Source organism: Balaenoptera acutorostrata, chromosome 15, assembly GCF_949987535.1.
Source record: "Balaenoptera acutorostrata chromosome 15, mBalAcu1.1, whole genome shotgun sequence".
In the NCBI taxonomy this organism is placed as follows: domain Eukaryota; kingdom Metazoa; phylum Chordata; class Mammalia; order Artiodactyla; family Balaenopteridae; genus Balaenoptera; species Balaenoptera acutorostrata.
This window is the reverse complement of record NC_080078.1, coordinates 89,798,599-89,817,089: the sequence shown is the minus strand read 5'-3', so window position 1 is coordinate 89,817,089 and position 18,491 is coordinate 89,798,599. Positions and strand designations below refer to the sequence as shown.

The following is an 18,491-nucleotide window of genomic DNA, read 5'->3' as shown; positions in this document are numbered from 1 at the left end:
CATGGAAGGTGAGACGGAAACCTGGGGAGGGACCAGCCACCAGGGCGTTCCGGCAGGCAGGGGGCGCGGGCTGACCGGCAGAAAAGCACTGGACCTCAGGACAAGCAGAGAGAAGACAGTTGTGGTTCTAGAGGCGAGACACCGGGCGCCACCGAAGCCTCCGGCACGGCCGGTGGGAAGGACCGGCAACGCAGAGAGGAACGCGCGTTTACACACGTCAGACCAACGACACCGAAGTGTGCAGGCAAAGGTGGGGACAGAGGTACGTGCGTGCGGCCGAGGATGGACACAGGGACGACCTCTACCGCGGGCAGCTTCAAGCTCCCTATCAAAACAAAACTCACACAGGCTGACCCAGCAATGCCTTTTAAGGAAGGTACTCCCAGTCGTTCAAAACGACGCATGCGCCAGGACGCTTCTGCAGCACTGTTTGCAACAGCTAAAGGAGCAGGAAGCACCCTGCTGACGCCATCACCCAGAGACTCCGGGCCGGCTGGACACGCCGAGCCAGGCTTCCCCGGTTGTGAGAGGAGCACAGCACGGCAGCCCTCGCCTGAGCCCCTCGGGCACGGTAATAAGCATCAGAAAGGCATCCCAGGCAGAGGAGAGCCGAGGGCAAAGGCTCAGGAGAGGGCACAGGCTGACCCACAGCCAAGGGGCAGAGCTCAGCGCCCCGGAAGAGCACGGAGGGCAGAGCACGCAGCACCAGGCACGAGAGAGGAGAGCCACACAGGGAGACAGCCCCGGGTACCCGCTCTGCAGAGGGTCCCCCGTGATCTCCACTGAGCACAACCCAGCACAGGCGGGCTGGAAAAAACCATCCAAAAGGATTAGTGGGAATGGTCCTCGGAGTACACCTGGGTCCAGGAACAGCGCCTGTTCCCACCGGCCAGAGCGGAGACCCCCAGGAGATGCATGGCACTGAGCACAACACCCAGAGGTCACCTCCACAGGAGAGCGAGTCCCAAACTGCTCCACACTGACTACGGTCGGTCCCACCCAGCAAGGGTCGAGGCAAGACCCACGGGGTCAGAACGTTTCCAGTAACAGAACCGCGCTCCAACACCGAAGCCCAGAACGCTCACAGTGGCACAAAAGCATCTGGCACCCAACGAGGGAAAACACACAGCGTCCGCAGCAAAGCAAAGGTTATCAGGCATGCAAAGAAACCGGGAAAGACGATTCATAATGAAGAAGAAAATATTCAATGTCTACCAAAATCAACCCCAAACTGACCCAGATGTTAGAAAGAGCAGACAAGGACCCTAAAACAATTATTATAATCATGATCCCCGTGTTCAGAATGTTATGTGGCAACATGAAAGATGTGATAGAAGGTTTTTAAAAAGATCAAAATTCCTAGAAGTGAAAACTGCCAAGATCTAAGATGAAAAATGTCCTCGATGACATAGCAGATTAGACATTACAGAAGATTAGCGAAACTTGAGGACAAAGCAATATAAGTTATCCAAGACGAAACTGAGAGAAAGAAGAGTATTTCTGTAACCGACCAGAGCATCAGAGGGCGTATGAGCTCACACCACACCCACAGGAAAGACCAGACGTCCCCCAGGTCCATGACCAGAGGTGGGGGCCCTCACCACTGCTCTTCTAGCCGGGCAAGCAGATGGGAAATAAAAGGTACCGTGCTGGAAAAGAGGAAGTAAAACTGTATTTACAGACGGTAGAATCCTATACATAAAAAATCCTGAAGAATCTGCTGAAACTATTACAATTTGATAAATGATTTCAGCAAGGTCACAGGACATAAGATCAATACTTAAAAATCAATTGTATTACTACACACTAACAACGAACAACCTGAAAATGAAAGTAAGAAAAAATTCTATTTATGACAGCATCAAAAATAATAAAGTACTTTAGATTACATAAAATAAGTGTAATACTAGTACACTAAAACATTACTGAAAAAAATTTTGTAAAAACTAAATAAATGGAAAGACACCCCACGTTCACTGACTGGAAGAGTTACTACTGTTAGGATGGCAACAGTCCGCCCAGATGATCTGTAGTATAGATTCAACGCAACCTCTATCAAAATCCCAGCTGGCTATTTTGTAGGATCTGACAAGTTGACCCTAAAATTCATATGAAAACACAAAGAACCAAGCACAGCCGAAACAATCTGTAAAGAACAAAGTAGGAGGACTCACAAAGCCTCCTCATTTCAAAGCCACAGTAAGCAGAACAGTGTGGTGCTGGCATAAACCCAGACATACAGCCTAACGGAGCAGGACTGAGATTCCAGAAGTAAACTTGTACACTTATGACCAGCTGGTTCTCCACAACAGTGCCAGGACTACTCAACAGGGGAAGATCTAGTGGCGCTGGGACAACAGGACACGCACTTGTAAAAGCATGAAGTTCAACTCTTTTAAGGCAAATGGATCACAGACCTAAATGTAAGCACTAAAAAAATAAAAATCTTAAAAAACACAGGAGTAATCTTCATAACCTCAGGTTAGGGAAGGTTTCTTTGATATAACACCTAAAGCACGAGTAACAAATGAAAAAAATAAACTGGACTATATCAAAAACATTTGTGCTATAAGCAATACAATCATCTGAAAAATGACTTGTATCCAAAATATATACAAAAAATTCTTAAAACTCAATAATAAAAATAGACAATAAACAATAAAAAGATAAATAACCCACTATATTAAAACCCACTGAATTACCCACTTTAAATGGGTAAATTTTATGGACGGTTAATTATAGCTTAACAAACTGTTAAAAAATGAAACAGAAAGAATAATTTAAAAAATGAATAGCTCACCATGAGCTGGAAGACAGCTTCAAGTAGCCTAATGAGCAGGTAATTGTGCCTGAAAGAGGATGAGTTGAAGAAACAGGGGACACAAATTTTCCAAGTCTGATAAAATCTATAAATCCACAGATCCAAGATACTGAACGAACTCTACACACAAGAAACATGAAAAACCACACCAAGTCAGATTACAATCAAACTGCTCAAAACCCATGATACAGAAAAACATCTTAAAAGCAGATAGAAATCTTTTAATTTAGAAATTTAAAAATTTTTAATTTAATTTTTAAAAAAAGTACTTAACAGAGGAGCAAAGATGACAGCAGGTGTCTCGCTGGAAACAACCCAGGCAAGAACAGTGTCTTTAAAACACTGAAAGAGGGCTTCCCTGGTGGCGCAGTGGTTGAGAATCTGCCTGCCAATGCAGGGGACACGGGTTCGAGCCCTGGTCTGGGAAGATCCCACATGCCGCGGAGCAACTGGGCCCGTGCGCCACAATTACTGAGCCTGCGCGTCTGGAGCCTGTGCCCCGCAGCGGGAGGGGCCGCGATGGAGAGAGGCCCGCGCACCGCGATGAAGAGCGGTCCCCACTCACCGCAACTAGAGAAAGCCCTCGCACAGAAACGAAGACCCAACACAATCATAAATAAATAAGTAAATAAATAAAAGAACGTGAATTTAAAAAAAAAAAAAAAAAAAAAACACTGAAAGAAAAAACTGTCAACCTAGAATTCTACACCCAGAGGAAATATCTTTCAAAAGCAGGGATGAAATAAAGACTGTTTCCAGACATTTAAAAACTGGAAGAACTGACCATCAGGCCTGCACTGAAAGAAATGTTCAAAAAAGTCCGTCAGGCAGAAGGAAGATGACACCAGCTGGAAACCGGGATCCACACAAAGGAGTGAGGATGTCAAAAATGGTTAGACAACACTAAATAAGTAAAGGAGCTGGATCTAGATGATTAGCTTTTAGAGATACATATGAGGCCTTGCACCTGAGATTTTAAAACACTGCCCAAACACAGGAAGGGAAGAGAACAGGGGCACTGATCCATCGCCACCTCCCCGGGAGGAGGGAGACGCTGGAGCAGCTCCGGCGCAGCACTGGAGCCGCTGGGAGAGGGCAAGCAGCACTGCGGCAGCAGGGGCGGAGACGGGAGGCGGCAGAGGTCTGGGGCCGCCTTCCGAGGCTGAGGGCAGCGGGTGAAGCAAAGGGGCAGGAGGAGGCAGGAGAGGGCAGCTGTGGCCTGGCGGCGGGTTAGAGCGCTTTCAAAGACCTCGCTGGCCACGATCTACAGAAGGAGTTAAAGACGGGGACCTGAGTGACAGAAGCTCTAAGGCTCACTCTCTCTTAAATCGTATCCTCTCTACTGGAAAAGCGGGGCTGGTCGCAAGCATCGGGACACTGATGTTTCCCCCAAGATGCACTCAGGCTTGCACCTCCATAAAAAGCCACGAGGCGGTCACATAAGGAGAGGCCACCCCTGTGCCTGCTCTGCCTGCCAGCGTGAGGACGGGCCTCTCAGGCGCCACCCCGGTGTCCCCACCCTCCAAGGGAGTCTGACGAGCAGGAGGGCGCCCGTGTTTAAAGCGGACACCACGGCACCTGCCAAGCTCACCTGGATCCACTGCTCGCGGTTGATCTCCACGCCGTTGGCCCGCAGGGAGGTGATGGCCCGGTCGATGATCTTCTCCACCATCTGCGTGTTCCCATTGGCCTCCTCCAGCTTGGCGGCCGTGATCCAGATGTGCCGGTCCGTAGGGATGTTCTCCCGGGCCTTATTTAAGACCTTGCGGGCGTTTTCGTAGGTCTCTAGCCTGGCCAGGGCGAGCCAGAGCTGCACGGAGAGACCCGCCAGGTCAGGTAGGCCCTCCACAGGCCACAGCCCTTGCACAAAGTCCTCTGTACAAGTTTTCAAGGACCATTTAAACAGGGCCCAGGAACGTGTGCGGCAGCATTTTCTGCCTCATCTGAAAGCTGTTTGGCTATGCTTCTGACTTATTTAGTGATGTGGGCAACATGAAGAGTTGACGGGTTCTCAGCCCCGCGTTCCAAACACTGGTTAAAGGTACACAGTGTTAGGACAGAAGGTGAGCAGGGTGTGACTGTCGCCTGCGCAAACTGAAAGGACACGGGTGTCCAGCTGCCTGGAGTTCTCACACCCCAGGCCTTGATTCTGCAACAGTTTATCACCAAAAATGTGTGTGGGCTCTATTTCTTTTTATGTAAATAAATTAAGATTAATTTTGTTTGGAGAATTTCACAACACCCCTTAGGATAATTAAAGACAGACGGGACGTCATAAAATCATGACTAAAAGTCACATCACAAAAACGCTGTGAATCAGAAAATTTAAAACTAAAGAAAGCAGCTCCAAGTAGCTCTGAGGCAGAGCCAACCTCCCGCTGGGCCGGCAGAAGGACACGCCAGTCTTTTGTGTCACCCTTCACCCTTCAGGTCCCATTGACAAACTCCGAGCTGAACCCGGAGGACCGGTACCCAAAGAGGAGTGCTCAGCGCGGAGCGCCCCACGGGGTCGGGCCGAGCTGAGGGTCTGCTCTGCGTTTCCTTCAGGAGCATATGGTCACTGTGCTGCCTGGCAGCTGGGCCACAGGGCAGCAGCCCAGGAGTCCCTCAGTGAGCTCAAGGCCCCGCCGACACCTCCTGCAGACACTGGCCTCGGGCTCAGGCCTCCGCAGGGCAGGCGACTCACCTCCACGCTAGTGGGGCAGCATTCCACAGCTCGGCTGAGCATGATTCTAGCATCTTCGGGCTCTTCCAGCTCCACGGCCGCCTTCCACAAGCGAACTGAGTTTGGAACGTGCTCAAGGGCTGGGAAAGGTCAAACAAGAAACCAGATCACAGAAAAACGGAAGTGAAAGCAAGACACTGTGTCACAGAGGACGCTGCTGCCAGCAAGTCCAGATGGTCTCCGTCCGGGGTGACAGGCCGGGACTTCACACGGGTCCCTCGGGTCTGGACAGACAGCAACGAGACCAGTGCAGACGTCCCGAATCGGCAAGCAAGGGTGGCAGAGAAGGCTGTGCGTCACCTCACACCCATTCACGCTTGAAAATCAACACGAGAAAACGAGGCAGCGCAGACCAGACACCCGCTGCCCAGGAAGGGCCAGCCGAGCAGGCTGCGTGCGAGTGAGTGTGCGGAAGTCACGGGGACAGAAAGTGCCAATGACTCTGCGATCCGCATCTGCCCAGGACAGCAGAGCAAGGGCTCCTCCCTGGACCCCAAGGAGCACGAGAGCAAAGGCACCAGGTGCTGCACCACACTGGCAGCCTCGGGGCCTCAGTTCACACGAGTGACAGCAGGAGAGGGGGACCAACTCCCAGGAGAAGCCATGACATCCTGCAGTCCGGAAACTCCCAAACCTCTGTTTAAGCAGCAGAGCCCTTCCTTCAGATGCAACATACTGAAAAGGCCAAAACACTGGGCAGCTAAACACAGAGCCCTGCAGCAGGGGGACTAGGGAGGCTGAGGCAAGGCCTCCAGTCAGCCCCTGGCAGGAGTGACGGTGACTAAGAGCTGATGAAGGCAGGAAACCAGAACAGCCCAAAGGAGATCTCCTTTCCAGAAACCACACGGGCCAAGCTTGCGGGAAACAGCCCTAAGATTCAATGGTGCAGAATCTGCAGACCCACCAAGTCTCTCGCGTTCCTCCCTTCAGCAGAAGCAGCCCCTCCCACTTCTGGGAGACGGGCCTCCCTCCTTTATAGGCCCTGTAAAAACGGGGCACCCCTCTCCCCTTTACAGGCCCTTGAAAAAGGGGTGCCCCTTCTCTCCTATGGCCAAACCAGATGGCAGTGGCTGCAGGTCACTGCACACCACGCCAGTCCCTCCCTGGCTGGTGAGCAGGAAGCAGCAGTGCCCGAGACGCTGAAGACCAGTGGGCCAGAGGTGGGGAGACACACCCCACGAACCCCAGGGGCCCACCCCCAGTGAGTTTCAAAGGTTGCCATGGTCCAGGGCTCATGGGGACCTCCCCTCTAGGACAAAAAACAAGCTGCCACTCCGGAACCACCTGCCATGCAAGACGATGCCCAAGCCTGAGGCCCAGGGCTCTGCAAGGACCACAGCGCCACCAGCCTGCAGAAGAGGTGCAGCCAAGGGCTTGGCCCCTGGGCTTCCCTGGCCTGACCACACCTGTTACTCGGCCCAGCGCCAGCAGCGCGCCAGCTGGGGGACCCTCGCAGGAGGCCACACGCAGTGACAGCGGCGCTTCTCGCGCGAGCAGGACCCCCAGGGCCAGGAGGGAGCGCCGACAGGCACGTGGCCATCCCTGGGGGAGCCTGGTCCCTGTCCCCACGGGTTTGAACTCAGCTGTCCAGAGGTCGCATCCCGAGGGACGATGTGGCCGTGGTTCTCCTGCACTGGAGGCAGAGGCTGAGCCAGCTCTCTGGCCTCCACGTGTTGCCAGACCAGCCCCGGCTGGCGAGGTGAGCCCTGACCCCCACGGTGAGACCGGTCTGCCACCGTGTGCGGGAGGGGAGACCTCAACCACAGCCCAGAGCGTCCTGAGGCTTGGCTGAGCAGCCCCACTTCCCGGAGTGACAGTCACCAGGAAGCACAGCAGCCCAAGAAAGCCAATACCACCGAGAAAACAGCCACTCAGCAGTGATGTCAGAAAAGGAGGTCTGCGGGGGCCCGCCCCGCCCGCCCCCTCCCCCTGGTCACACTCCACGCCAGTGGCCATGGGGTCATTAACTTCATCCCGCGATGGGCATGAGGCCCAGGACAGTCCCCACTTTTCGGGAGAGACTGGGAACTCCTCTGTTGGCATTTCATCAATAGCCCACAGGACCGGAGCTGAAGCCAACCACTGCTGGTGAGTTCAGATCTCACCAAGGTGCTCCCCAGAGACCATCCACCACGCCAGGTCAAGGCTATCTCCAAGTGCTGTGGCCAGCCGGGGTGGAAGGGCCGGCCCGGTCCGGAACGGAGCAGTCTGAAGCAGACGGCCTGCGATCAGAGGCCAACGCACTCTCTGGCCCTTGGCCCCGAGGCGGGACACACGGCGCCACCCTGGACTCGCTTCACGGACCAGAGCACACTGTCTGGAGACAGAGCCACTCCACTGCTCCAGGCCCGCGTGGTCAGCAGAGGGACGCGGTGCCTGACACCTTCATCGCGAGCGAAGCCCACAGGAAGCAGCCGCAGCCTGGCCCCCGGGGCGCAGTGCTCACAGGCCCACAGGGGCCCCCACAGACGACAGCACGCAGACTGAGGCCAAGCACCCACCCCACGTCACTCAGCCTCCTAAGGCCCCAGGTCTCAGAGCAGCACGTGAAGCTCAAGTTCTCCCAACAAAGGACCACGACGTCAGCTGCACCAGCTGGGACCCAGAGCTCAAGCAGAAACTGAGAGCTGGCACGAGTCCTCCCCGGTCACTGATGGAAGTAACTGTCACTGGTTTCCAAATATCAGATCCTTCCGGCAGTAGCTGTCAGGTTCACCAAGAGCTAAAGGAGGCATCGCCAGCTGTGCCCCAGGCACCTAGAGAAAGAGCACTGTTTTTGGAAACACTCTAAGGACGGGGAAGGCCAGGAACAGGACCAGGGAGCAGGGCGGAGGCCAGCGAGGGGCTCCACGCTCTCCCCCCCTTCGCACAGCCAGAAGGAAAGCAGAGCCGGGAAGCCCGCTCCCCTTGAGGCCCAGGATGGCCTGGAAACCAATCACTCGACACTCCCCTGGAGGCCCCCTTCCAGGCCCAGTCCCCTCTCCAAATCTGAAGCCAACTGGAAATGAACCCAGGTAATCTGGGGGTGAACAGGGAGTGGCCACAAAGCCATTCTGACCATTCATCACACTGTGGCAGGGGAAATTCAGTAGCGCTTTCCTAAATAAATCGTGCTAATTGCCCAGAGTTTAATGTGTTTGTCATTAGAGAACTATTTTCCTGGCTGAAAAGAGATGAGCTGATTTCTATAAACCAAGACAGGGGCTAACTTTCCGCCCCGGCCTCATTTTAAGTGTGGCAGGGCTGCCATCAAGAAACCAGACCCAAGAGAGGAAAACACACTGGAACACACATTCACACACGGTCAGGGTCACACACAAGGTGGCCACCACCTGGCCCCTATCAAGCACAGAGACTAGAGCACCACAGGCCGCAGCCAACAACCCCTGCATATCTGACATCACACGCCCCTGACGGTTCACGCAAACACACAGCTTAGAAACAAGAGCTGGAAACTGCCCACTGCAAGCTGCCCTCAATTCCCCAAAACACACCTATTTTACCCACGCTACAAATTCAAGGGGAACAAGCGGTCTGCACAGGCTTACTCCAGGTCAGCCCTCCGACCAGCTGGTGCTGAATCTGGAACAAAAGTCAAAAGCAGCATCTCCTCTACAGCTCCAGTGAAGGGAGCAACGCTGTTCTTTTCTCACTTCTGCAACAATGAAAAGCAAACTACCCACAAAAGCTCCATCTTGGCAGTGAGTCCTAGGTGGACTCAGTTTCCCTGGCGTGCAAACCGTTCAGCGTGCCACAAGCCAACGGCGTACACGCCAACATGCTGCCCTGCAGGAGTGTCCCAAGACGGGATGGAGTTAATTCACGTGCCACTCTGGTGCGACCACCAAGGCAGTTAAGACTCAGACCCGGGTGGCACCTTGTACCTGCTGCAGGCGGAGGCGGGAAGGCTGGCGCCGCAAGGCCGGCTTCTAGTGGCTCCCTCGCCCCACACACAGCGCCTGCACGCGGCACTCCACAGCGCCACAGAGCACCCGCCCTCACCAAGGCCACACAGCAGGAAGAGGCAGGCGTGAGCTCTAAGCCCGAGCACCTCAGCCAGAAGCTTCCCTGACAGAGGCTCCAAGGGCAGAAGCAACCCAGGCCGGACGAAGGCCTGGAGAGCGTCCCCCACTCTCTAAGCCCTCCCAGCAGCGCCCGAGCGAAGCAGCGGCGAGGCTGCCCCCCACCTTCAGGTACACAGCCAGGCGGCACCGCTCCTGCCGGGTCCCTAAGGGAGGCTCACCTTTTCGAAGAACCCGCTTCTTGGCGCGGATGTCTGTCTCCAGCTCTGCTGCTCTGATGTAAATCCTAACGGACTGTGGGAGGTGACGGACAGCTTGGGCCACCACGGCCTTGGCTGTGTCCCCAGGCTGCAACCTGGCTGCTTCCAGCCACACATCTTCACTCTGGGGGGCAAAGGGACAGGACAGGCAGCGTACGCGCAGGCTGGTGGGGCGGCAGGGCGCACACGAGTCTCGGAGACAGGGGGGCCAAGGTCCTCCCACCCGAGGGGCCCGGGGTTTACGGTGAGCTGGGCGCCCAGCACGCCTGCGCCAGAGACCCCCTGAAAGCCCCACACGTGGGAGCGTAGCTACAGCACGTCTGTGCCTGTGTGGGAGACACGCCACCACACTGTGAGGAGAGCACAGCCTGCCCTCAGGGCAGGAAGTCAACCCACGACGAGGTGGAGGCACACAGGCAGGCAGCCTTGCGTCTGCCTGGGAGGTTCGGATTGGTGTTAACGTCCTGGGGGAAGAATTCACAGGGCACCTCTGGCTGTCAGGGTGCCCCAGCCTTCACAGTGAGCGTACAGGCCCTCAGAGGGTCTCAGGACTTTCTGGAGCTGATCTACTCCCACCCCCTCAGAGTCAGGCCCACCTCCAGGTTTCTGACGTCAGGGAGGGGGAAGGGCTGACCAGCCTTGCTCTCTCCAGTTAAGGTTATCTCCCTGTTGAAGCAGCGGCAGTCGGGCTTTCACTCCAAGTAAAAATAAGCAGGAAAAACCCTTTCCCGCTTTCTTCCCCTCCGCGCCTGTCCCACCGCCTGCAGCTTCCACACCAAAGGGCAGGCAATTCCCTCCAAGTCCAGCTCACGCCCACGCGTCCTGCGCGGCCCAGACGCGAAGCCCCTCAGGGGCCTGGTGCGGCTTGGGGAGGGCGCCCACCTTGGGGCACATCTCTGTCCCCTTCATGATGAGGTTCCGGGCCACCTGCAGCTTCCCAGTGACTTCCTCCAGGCGGGCCGACGCGATCCAGGCTGGCGGGTGGTGAGGGTTTGTCTCCCGAACAGACTTGAGGAGCAGCCTCGCCTTCTTGATGTCGCTGTACAGGCGAGAAAGCACAGGGTCAGGCCGCCACCTGCCGAGGGCGTGCCCGGCCCGGAGGAGGGTGCCACTGCAGACACGACGTCCAAACTGTCACATCGGATGCCCCTGCTGACAGAACCAAGTCAGAACTCAGTCGGCACCCTTCCAAGTCTGCGGCGCCTCCACACACACAGGCGTCGAGCCCAAGGTCAAGGTCAGAAACATGGGACGCAATCGGCAAGCTGCTCGCTAGCTCGGCACACACACAGATTTGGAATGTTATCCGTAACAAATTTAATGTCCACGATGAACGGGTACGGATATGCTTTAAATGAGAAATCAAACAATTCCACTCTACCTTTCTTAGAATATCCACATCCTGTTTTGGCTGCATATTTTTCAAATAAAATCCAACACGTTCCCGGCAACCTGAGCCCACCCAGCTGCCGGCCCTGCAGGGTACTCACTTGATGTCCCCTCCATGAGTCGGGATCATGGAATTCAAATCTGTCAGATAGCCTTTGGGGTCAACCACAGTCTGCCCACTCACCGAGTCAGATACCTGCAAGACAGGCCAAGCCCAGCTAGTCGGACAGAGCCAGGAATGCCTGGAACGAGGTCCTCGGAGGGTCCCTGAAGCCCCTTCCCATAATCCCGACTACCAGTGGACATGGGAACTTTTAAGTAAGAAAACAATCTTAACTCAAACAATAGTTTGTAACGATAATAAGCAAATTTCACCCATACAGAACAAAGATTTTATAAAAAAAAGAAAACATAAAAAGTCCCAGGAGGAAAAGCCTAACTGAACATAAGGTCCATCTAAGAATGCATGAAACCCAGAAATCACAAAGATTGATGATTTCAACTAATGTTCTTTACATTTTCAAGGAGCAGTTCATTGTAGCATTCTCTCAAGTTGTGTCTTAAAGTTACCATGACAACAACAAAAACAAAACCACCTGAGTAAAAAATGGGCAAAAATGCAGCAGGACAAGAAAGGGATGAGAAGAAAAGCGATGGGAAGGAAGAAATAAAACTCCCTTTGTTTGCAGGTAACTTGATTGATTATCTTTGTGGAAAATTTGAAAAAAATCAACAAAAAACTCCCAGAACTAATAAGTAATTACAGCAGGGCTGCAGGATACAAGGTTAATATCAATCACTATCCTACATATCAGCAGTGAATATGTCGAATCTGAGATTAAAAACACAACAACATTTACAAGAGCACCCAAAATTGTGAAACACAGTGGACCCTTGAACAACACGGGTTTGAACTGCGTGGGTCCATTTATACTTGGATTTTTCCCCTCAACACATACCACACCGCTACACGATCTGCAGCTGGCTGAACCGATGGCCATGAACGGCCCTCGACTGCATACAGGGTCAGTGCCCCTAACACCTCCCACTGTTCAAGGGTCAACGATACCTAGACATTAATCTAACAAATACGTACAAGATCTGTAAAAGGAAAACTACAAAGTCTTAACAAATGAAATCAAAGAAAAACTAAATCAATGGAGAGAGATTCCATGTTCATGCACAGGAAAACTCAGTATTGTCAAGATGTCAGTTCTTCCCAACTTGATCTGTAGATTCAACACATTCCCAATCAAAATCCCTGTAAGTTACTTTTGTAGATATTGACAAGCAGATTCTAAAGTTCACATGGAGAGGAGGCAAAGGACCCAGAACAGCCAACACAACATTGAAGCAGAAGAAGAAAGTCGGAGAACACGACCCAACTTAAAGACTTACTATAAAGGTATAGTAATGAAAACAGTGTGGTACTGGCAAAAAAAAACTCCTAGACAATAACACAGGAAAAAATCTACATGACCTGAGGTTTGGCAATGACTTTTTAGATACTACATCAAAGGCACAATCCATGAAGGTAAGAACTGATAAGCTGGACTTCATTAAAATTAAAAATTTCTGTCTGTGAAAGACACTGCCAGGAGAATGAAAAGACAAGCTATAGCCAGGAGGAAACATTTGGAAAAGACATATCAGATAAAGAACTGTTATCCAAAATACACAGAGAACTCTTAAAACTCAAGAAAACAAACAACCCGGGGAATTCCCTGGCGGTCTCACTGCCAAGGGCCGGGTTCAATCCCTGGTCGGGGAACTAAGATCCCGCAAGCCGCGCAGCATGGCCCCTCCACCCAAAAAAAAAAAAAAAAAGAGCAAATGACTTGAACAGACATCTCTCCAAGGAAGAGATACAAACTACCAATAAGCACATGAAAAGATGTTCAACGTCACCAATCAGGGAAATGCCAATGAAAAACCACCATGAGCTACTACTTCACACCCATGAGGATGGCTACTATCAAAATGCCAAGAATAACCAATATTGTCAAGGATGCAGAGAAACTGGAACCCTTGTGCAGTGCTGCACTGCTGGAAATCTAAAATGGTGCAGCTGCTGTGGAAAACAGCATGGTGGTTCTTCAAAAAAGTAAACCTAGAATTACCATGCGATCCAGAAATTCCACTTCTGAGTTTATATCCAAAAGAACTGAAAACAGGGACCTGAACAGGTATTTGTACACCAAGGCTCACAGCAGCATTAGTCACAATTGCCAAAAGGTGGAAGCAACCCAAGTGTCACGACAGATAACAAGATAAACAAAATGCGGTTTATACATACATACAATGGAGCATCATTCAGCTTCAAAAAGGAAGAAAATCCTGACACCTGCTCCAACATGCGTGAGCCTTGAGGACATAAACGAAAGTATGTGAAATAAACCAGCCACAAAAGGACCAATACTGTATGAATCTATTCATATGAGGTCCCTAGAGCAGTCAACTCAGAGAGACAGAAAGTAGGATGGTGGGGCCAGGGGCTAAGGTCGGGGATGAGGAGTAGGTGTTCAATGGGGACAGAGTCTCAGTTTGGGAAGATGAGAAAGTGCTGGAGATGATGGTGGTGACGGGGCACAATATGGATGTACTCAATGCCCCCGAGCTATACACTTAAAAACGGCTAAAACTTTAAATTTTATCTTATACATATCTTAGCACAAAACATTACAATTTTCTCTCTACATTTTACACACAAGTGTGAAAGATAAACAACAAACTAGATCCACGCAACATAAATGAAGCTCAACTTCACCACTCACAAGGATGCAAATTAAGTGGAGGCTTGTTGGAGGGAATGGGCCTCCTAGATTGGCAAAGACAAAGACAAAGGCCCCCTGACCAGAGCTGCCAATGGGGTGGGGGTGGGGGGCAATCGATCGCACAGCCAGCTCCCCCATGTTGCCGAGTGTGAAATGTCGTGCCTTTGAGAGACAATTCGGCACCTAAGTGAAAATACGCCAATCAAACAATTCCACTTTAAAGATACTGTAAAAATATTTACTTAAATCTGCAAAGATAGAAGCACGAGGAGTTCATCAAAACATGGTTTGTGGGACTTCCCTGGTGGCACAGTGGATAAGAATCCACCTGCCAATGCAGGGAACACGGGCTCGATCCCTGATCTGGGAAGATCCCACATGCCACAGAGCAGCTAAGCCCGTGCGCCACAACTACTGAGCCTGCGTGCCCTAGAGCCCGCGAGCCACAACTACTGAGCCCGCGTGCCACAACTACTGAAGCCTGAGCACCTAGAGCCTGTGCTCCACAACAAGAGAAGCCACGGCAATGAGAAGCCCGTGCACCGCAACGAACAGTAGCCCCCGCTCACCACAACTAGAGAAAGCCCGCGCGCAGCAACAAAGACCCAACACAGCCAAAAATAAATAAATAAATTTATTAAAAAATAAAAAAAAACATGGTTTGTAACCACGAACAAGCAGAAACCACCCAAGAGGTCCATCAATCAAAGACTAAATCATGATATTCACAATGAACTACTCTCCTATTTATAAAGTAAATACATATCTAGCAACATGAAAACGTGCAATTTTTTGGATCTGTAAGCTACTATTTTTTTTTTACTGTAAAATATCTGCTCACCATAAAAAACTCAAGTATAGGCTTCCCTGGTGGCGCAGTGGTTGAGAATCTGCCTGCCAATGCAGGGGACACGGGTTCGAGCCCTGGTCTGGGAAGATCCCACATGCCGCGGAGCAACTAGGCCCAAGAGTCACAATTACTGAGCCTGCGCGTCTGGAGCCTGTGCTCCGCAACAAGAGAGGCCACGATAGTGAGAGGCCCGCGCACCGCGATGAAGAGTGGCCCCCGCTTGCCACAACTAGAGAAAGCCCTCGCACAGAGACGAAGACCCAACACAGCCATAAATAAATAAAAATAAAATAAATTAAAAAAAAAAAAAAACCTCAAGTATAGCAAAAGCTCAATTAAAATTTAAGTTTTCCACTGCAGCAACAGGAATGGTTGAGTACTTCACTCTGCTGTTTTTCTAAGTATGTGTGAAATTTTTCCATAAAGATGTTTAACACAAAGCATTCCGCAGTGGTGTGGGTGTGCCGCCCTGGTCACGTCCTGGCCTGTGCAGATCCACACTCTTCGACACACACGACTACTCTGGGTCTGGTCTTCATGTGCATGATGACTCCTTCCCGATGTGCTGGTTCTCTTGACTTTACAGTGCTTTCTATTGTGCAAAAGTTTTTAATTTGTATGTAGTCAATTTGAAAGTATTTTCCTTCACGGTTTCTGACGTGCGTGTCATATGAGAAAGGGTCTTCACTCTGCCTGGGTTTTCTAGAGCACGGAACCAAGTGCACGCCCCATAAGGACACAAGGATTCACTAGAGTGCAGGAGGAACACACGTATGTTTAACTTGTATGTAAAGAGGGAAGGGCATTAAGCGACATCAACAGTAAGCACGTGGCTTGTCACGAGTGCCTGTCTGGGCTGCTCCTCAGGCAGCCCTCTGTCACCTGCCACAGACCCCAAGCCCCAAGGGAGCAGGAGAACCGCATCAGGTGGCCCTTTGCTGCCGGCACTGAATGCAGCACACCTGTGCCCGCCCTCCGGGTCGACACACGCGCCAGCCTGAGTGCAGAATCCCATCACACTGTGTAATGGGACAGGGAATTGGACATGTCACAGGTCTGTTTAACATGTGACGAAGCACTTCAAAGGGTGAACTTTTCACAAATATAAATTAGTTTTATAAGCAAAACCAAAAATTCTTTAATATAATCTGTAGGAAAATAACGCATGACACAACCTCTCACCTGGCTCAGCCTCATGTCCATCAAAGTGTTCCTGGCTTGGCCGATCTTCCTCATGTCCAGCTCACCTGTGCCGGGTGTCATCAATCCAGGTGTCATCCCACCTGGGTATGGAGTGTTCAGTCCGCCTGGATAGGGTGTGTTCAGACCTCCAAATTGCTGGGGGAAGCAAGGACAAAACGCTGGCTTGCATCTGCATGCATTTCATTCTCACCTCTGGAAACTCTTTCCACTGGAGCCCGACATCTGGACCAGCGGACAGACTCAGCCGCAGCACAGCCGGAGCACATACTCCGGCTCCTCCAGCGCCGCCCCCACCCCCCCGCACTGATCTGTCCGACCAGACACAAGGAGCCCCGTGTGCCTTCTCTGTGGGTGCTCACAGTCTGCCGGGGATCTACTGACGTGTGGTTCTCTCCAGTCTGTAGATGCTTGGCAAAGAAACTGTCGGGAACAGGGGTCAGCTTCTCATAGCGGGGGTTCCGCTGGCGCTTGTTTCTGGCGTCGCCGACCTCAGGGATGCTCAGCCACTCTTCTTCTGTGACTTCTGCCAACTTCCTCTGGAAACACCCGGCCCCCAAACATTAATTCTCTGGCAGAATTGCACATGCACAAGAAAAATTATGTTCTCCCTGACCCCTATCGCCCAAATCATGATGCCTTAAGGACTCTGATGCAGACATGGTTTATCTACTTCGCTTAGAAAAATCAACCTGTTGGATCTGCTCTACTTCACTCAGATGTAAATTGTTCTGTCAAAGCCCAGGGAACACAGTTCAGAAAACGTGATGTCTAAATGGACATAGTTACAAAGTTACAAAGAAAATCAGCCCCTCTGTCCCCCCTTTTCTGGGGAGGAGAGCTTTTCTGCACACACATGTAGGATTCAGCACACCCAAGCAGGGCCCTTCTTCTCCCCCCGGAATGAAAGAAAGAGCAGAGCGAGCACAGCTGTGCCCCAGAGCGTCTGTCCTCCGCTGGGAAGCCCACGAGGGACAGCCGGCCACCCATCTGCTCACTTTGAGATCTGAGAACTGCTGCTGGATTTTGGGGCGCTCCATACGGTATTTCTCAATTTCTTCTTTCTCCCTTTGCTCCCTAGAAGTAAAATGTGTGCACATATTAGAAATCCTGGATGTCCATTCTGAAACAAAGTCACTTTATTATCCTTCCTACTTAAATCACCAAAAAGAGTAATTCCAGGGCTTCCCTGGTGGCGCAGTGGTTGAGAGTCTGCCTGCCAATGCAGGGGACACGGGTTCGAGCCCTGGTCTGGGAAGATCCCACATGCCGGAGCGACTAGGCCCGTGAGCCACAATTGCTGAGCCTGCACGTCTGGAGCCTGTGCTCCGCAACAAGAGAGGCCGCGATAGTGAGAGGCCTGCGCACCGCGATGAAGAGTGGCCCCCGCTCGCCGTAACTAGAGAAAGCCCTCGCATAGAAACGAAGACCCAACACAGCCATAAATAAATAAATAAATAAATAAGTCAGGAGCTCTTTAAAAAAAAAAAAAGTAATTTCACACACTAAGCAGTTAAATCAAATCTATTTTAAGGCAACAATGGATACATTCACAAATAACTCAACTCGCTACCACATGAAAACATGCAGAACTCACTAAAATAAAAAGCAAGTTGTCTTACTCCATTAAATACTTGCATTTGAACACAAGTACATTTACTGCTTTAAAATTCTACAAAATCCCAAAGGTAGGGCCATCCTCTGAATAACTCAGCTCAGAAGAAAAGCTAAACCGTTGTCCTAGTTGCTCATCCAAATGGGTTCCTGGTGACTTAGGACCAGGTCATATGTGAACACAAAGAGCCGTGGGCAATGGTGACAAAGTATCGACCAAGTTAGGCAAACCGGAGTCGACATGAGCCCAGCAGCTAGGGCTTCCCAACGCTGAGATTTATATTTCCCTCCATAAGGTTAGACAGGAACTTGAATGCGTTGTGAATAATGACGTGCTTGGAAAAGACAAACACCTCTCGACCGGCTGGAGACAGCCTGGCGTCACAGCTCCTGATGGGAAGCAACTCGCACAGATACCGTCAGGTTTTCTGGCCAAAGATGTTCCACCTGATCTGAATCAAGCCTCAGGCTCCAACTTCCAATCCACAGGAAACGCTGAGAGCGTTAACAAGTAGAAGGGTGCCATGAGGAGGTGGACGGTCATTCCGTAGAGGGGGGTGGTGGCTAGGAGACATGCCCGAGGAGTGGTGCTGATTGCGGCATGGCTCGTCAAAGGCAGTCCTACGACGCTCTGGGGACAAGCAGGGAACAGTGGATGTGGACCGGCTGCCGGGTGACAAGGATGGACTGCTCAGCGCCAGGGCGAACGGACCCCAGCGGGACCCAGCAAAGCCCACCTGCAGAAGCAGAAGCAGCGAACGTGCAAACCGAATAGCGCAGACTCCCTGCGGGCACACGCCTATCTGCCGCGCGGTTCTTTCTGCTTTTCTGTATTG

The 18,491-nt window shown here is 51.7% G+C and overlaps 1 protein-coding gene across 1 annotated transcript in view; it reads right to left on the bottom strand.

The window, feature by feature from the left end:
• PRPF6 (pre-mRNA processing factor 6) overlaps positions 1-18,491 on the bottom strand; it is a 36,567-nt gene that overhangs the window by 12,256 nt on the left and 5,820 nt on the right. The window contains exons 4-11 of the mRNA XM_007185178.2: positions 17,040-17,118; positions 16,404-16,580; positions 16,024-16,179; positions 11,319-11,413; positions 10,711-10,867; positions 9,790-9,952; positions 5,508-5,626; positions 4,413-4,631 (exon numbers count right to left, since the gene is read on the bottom strand). Coding sequence (XP_007185240.2) covers positions 4,413-4,631; positions 5,508-5,626; positions 9,790-9,952; positions 10,711-10,867; positions 11,319-11,413; positions 16,024-16,179; positions 16,404-16,580; positions 17,040-17,118 — 1,165 coding nt within the window. The remainder of the gene's footprint in view (positions 1-4,412; positions 4,632-5,507; positions 5,627-9,789; positions 9,953-10,710; positions 10,868-11,318; positions 11,414-16,023; positions 16,180-16,403; positions 16,581-17,039; positions 17,119-18,491) is intronic.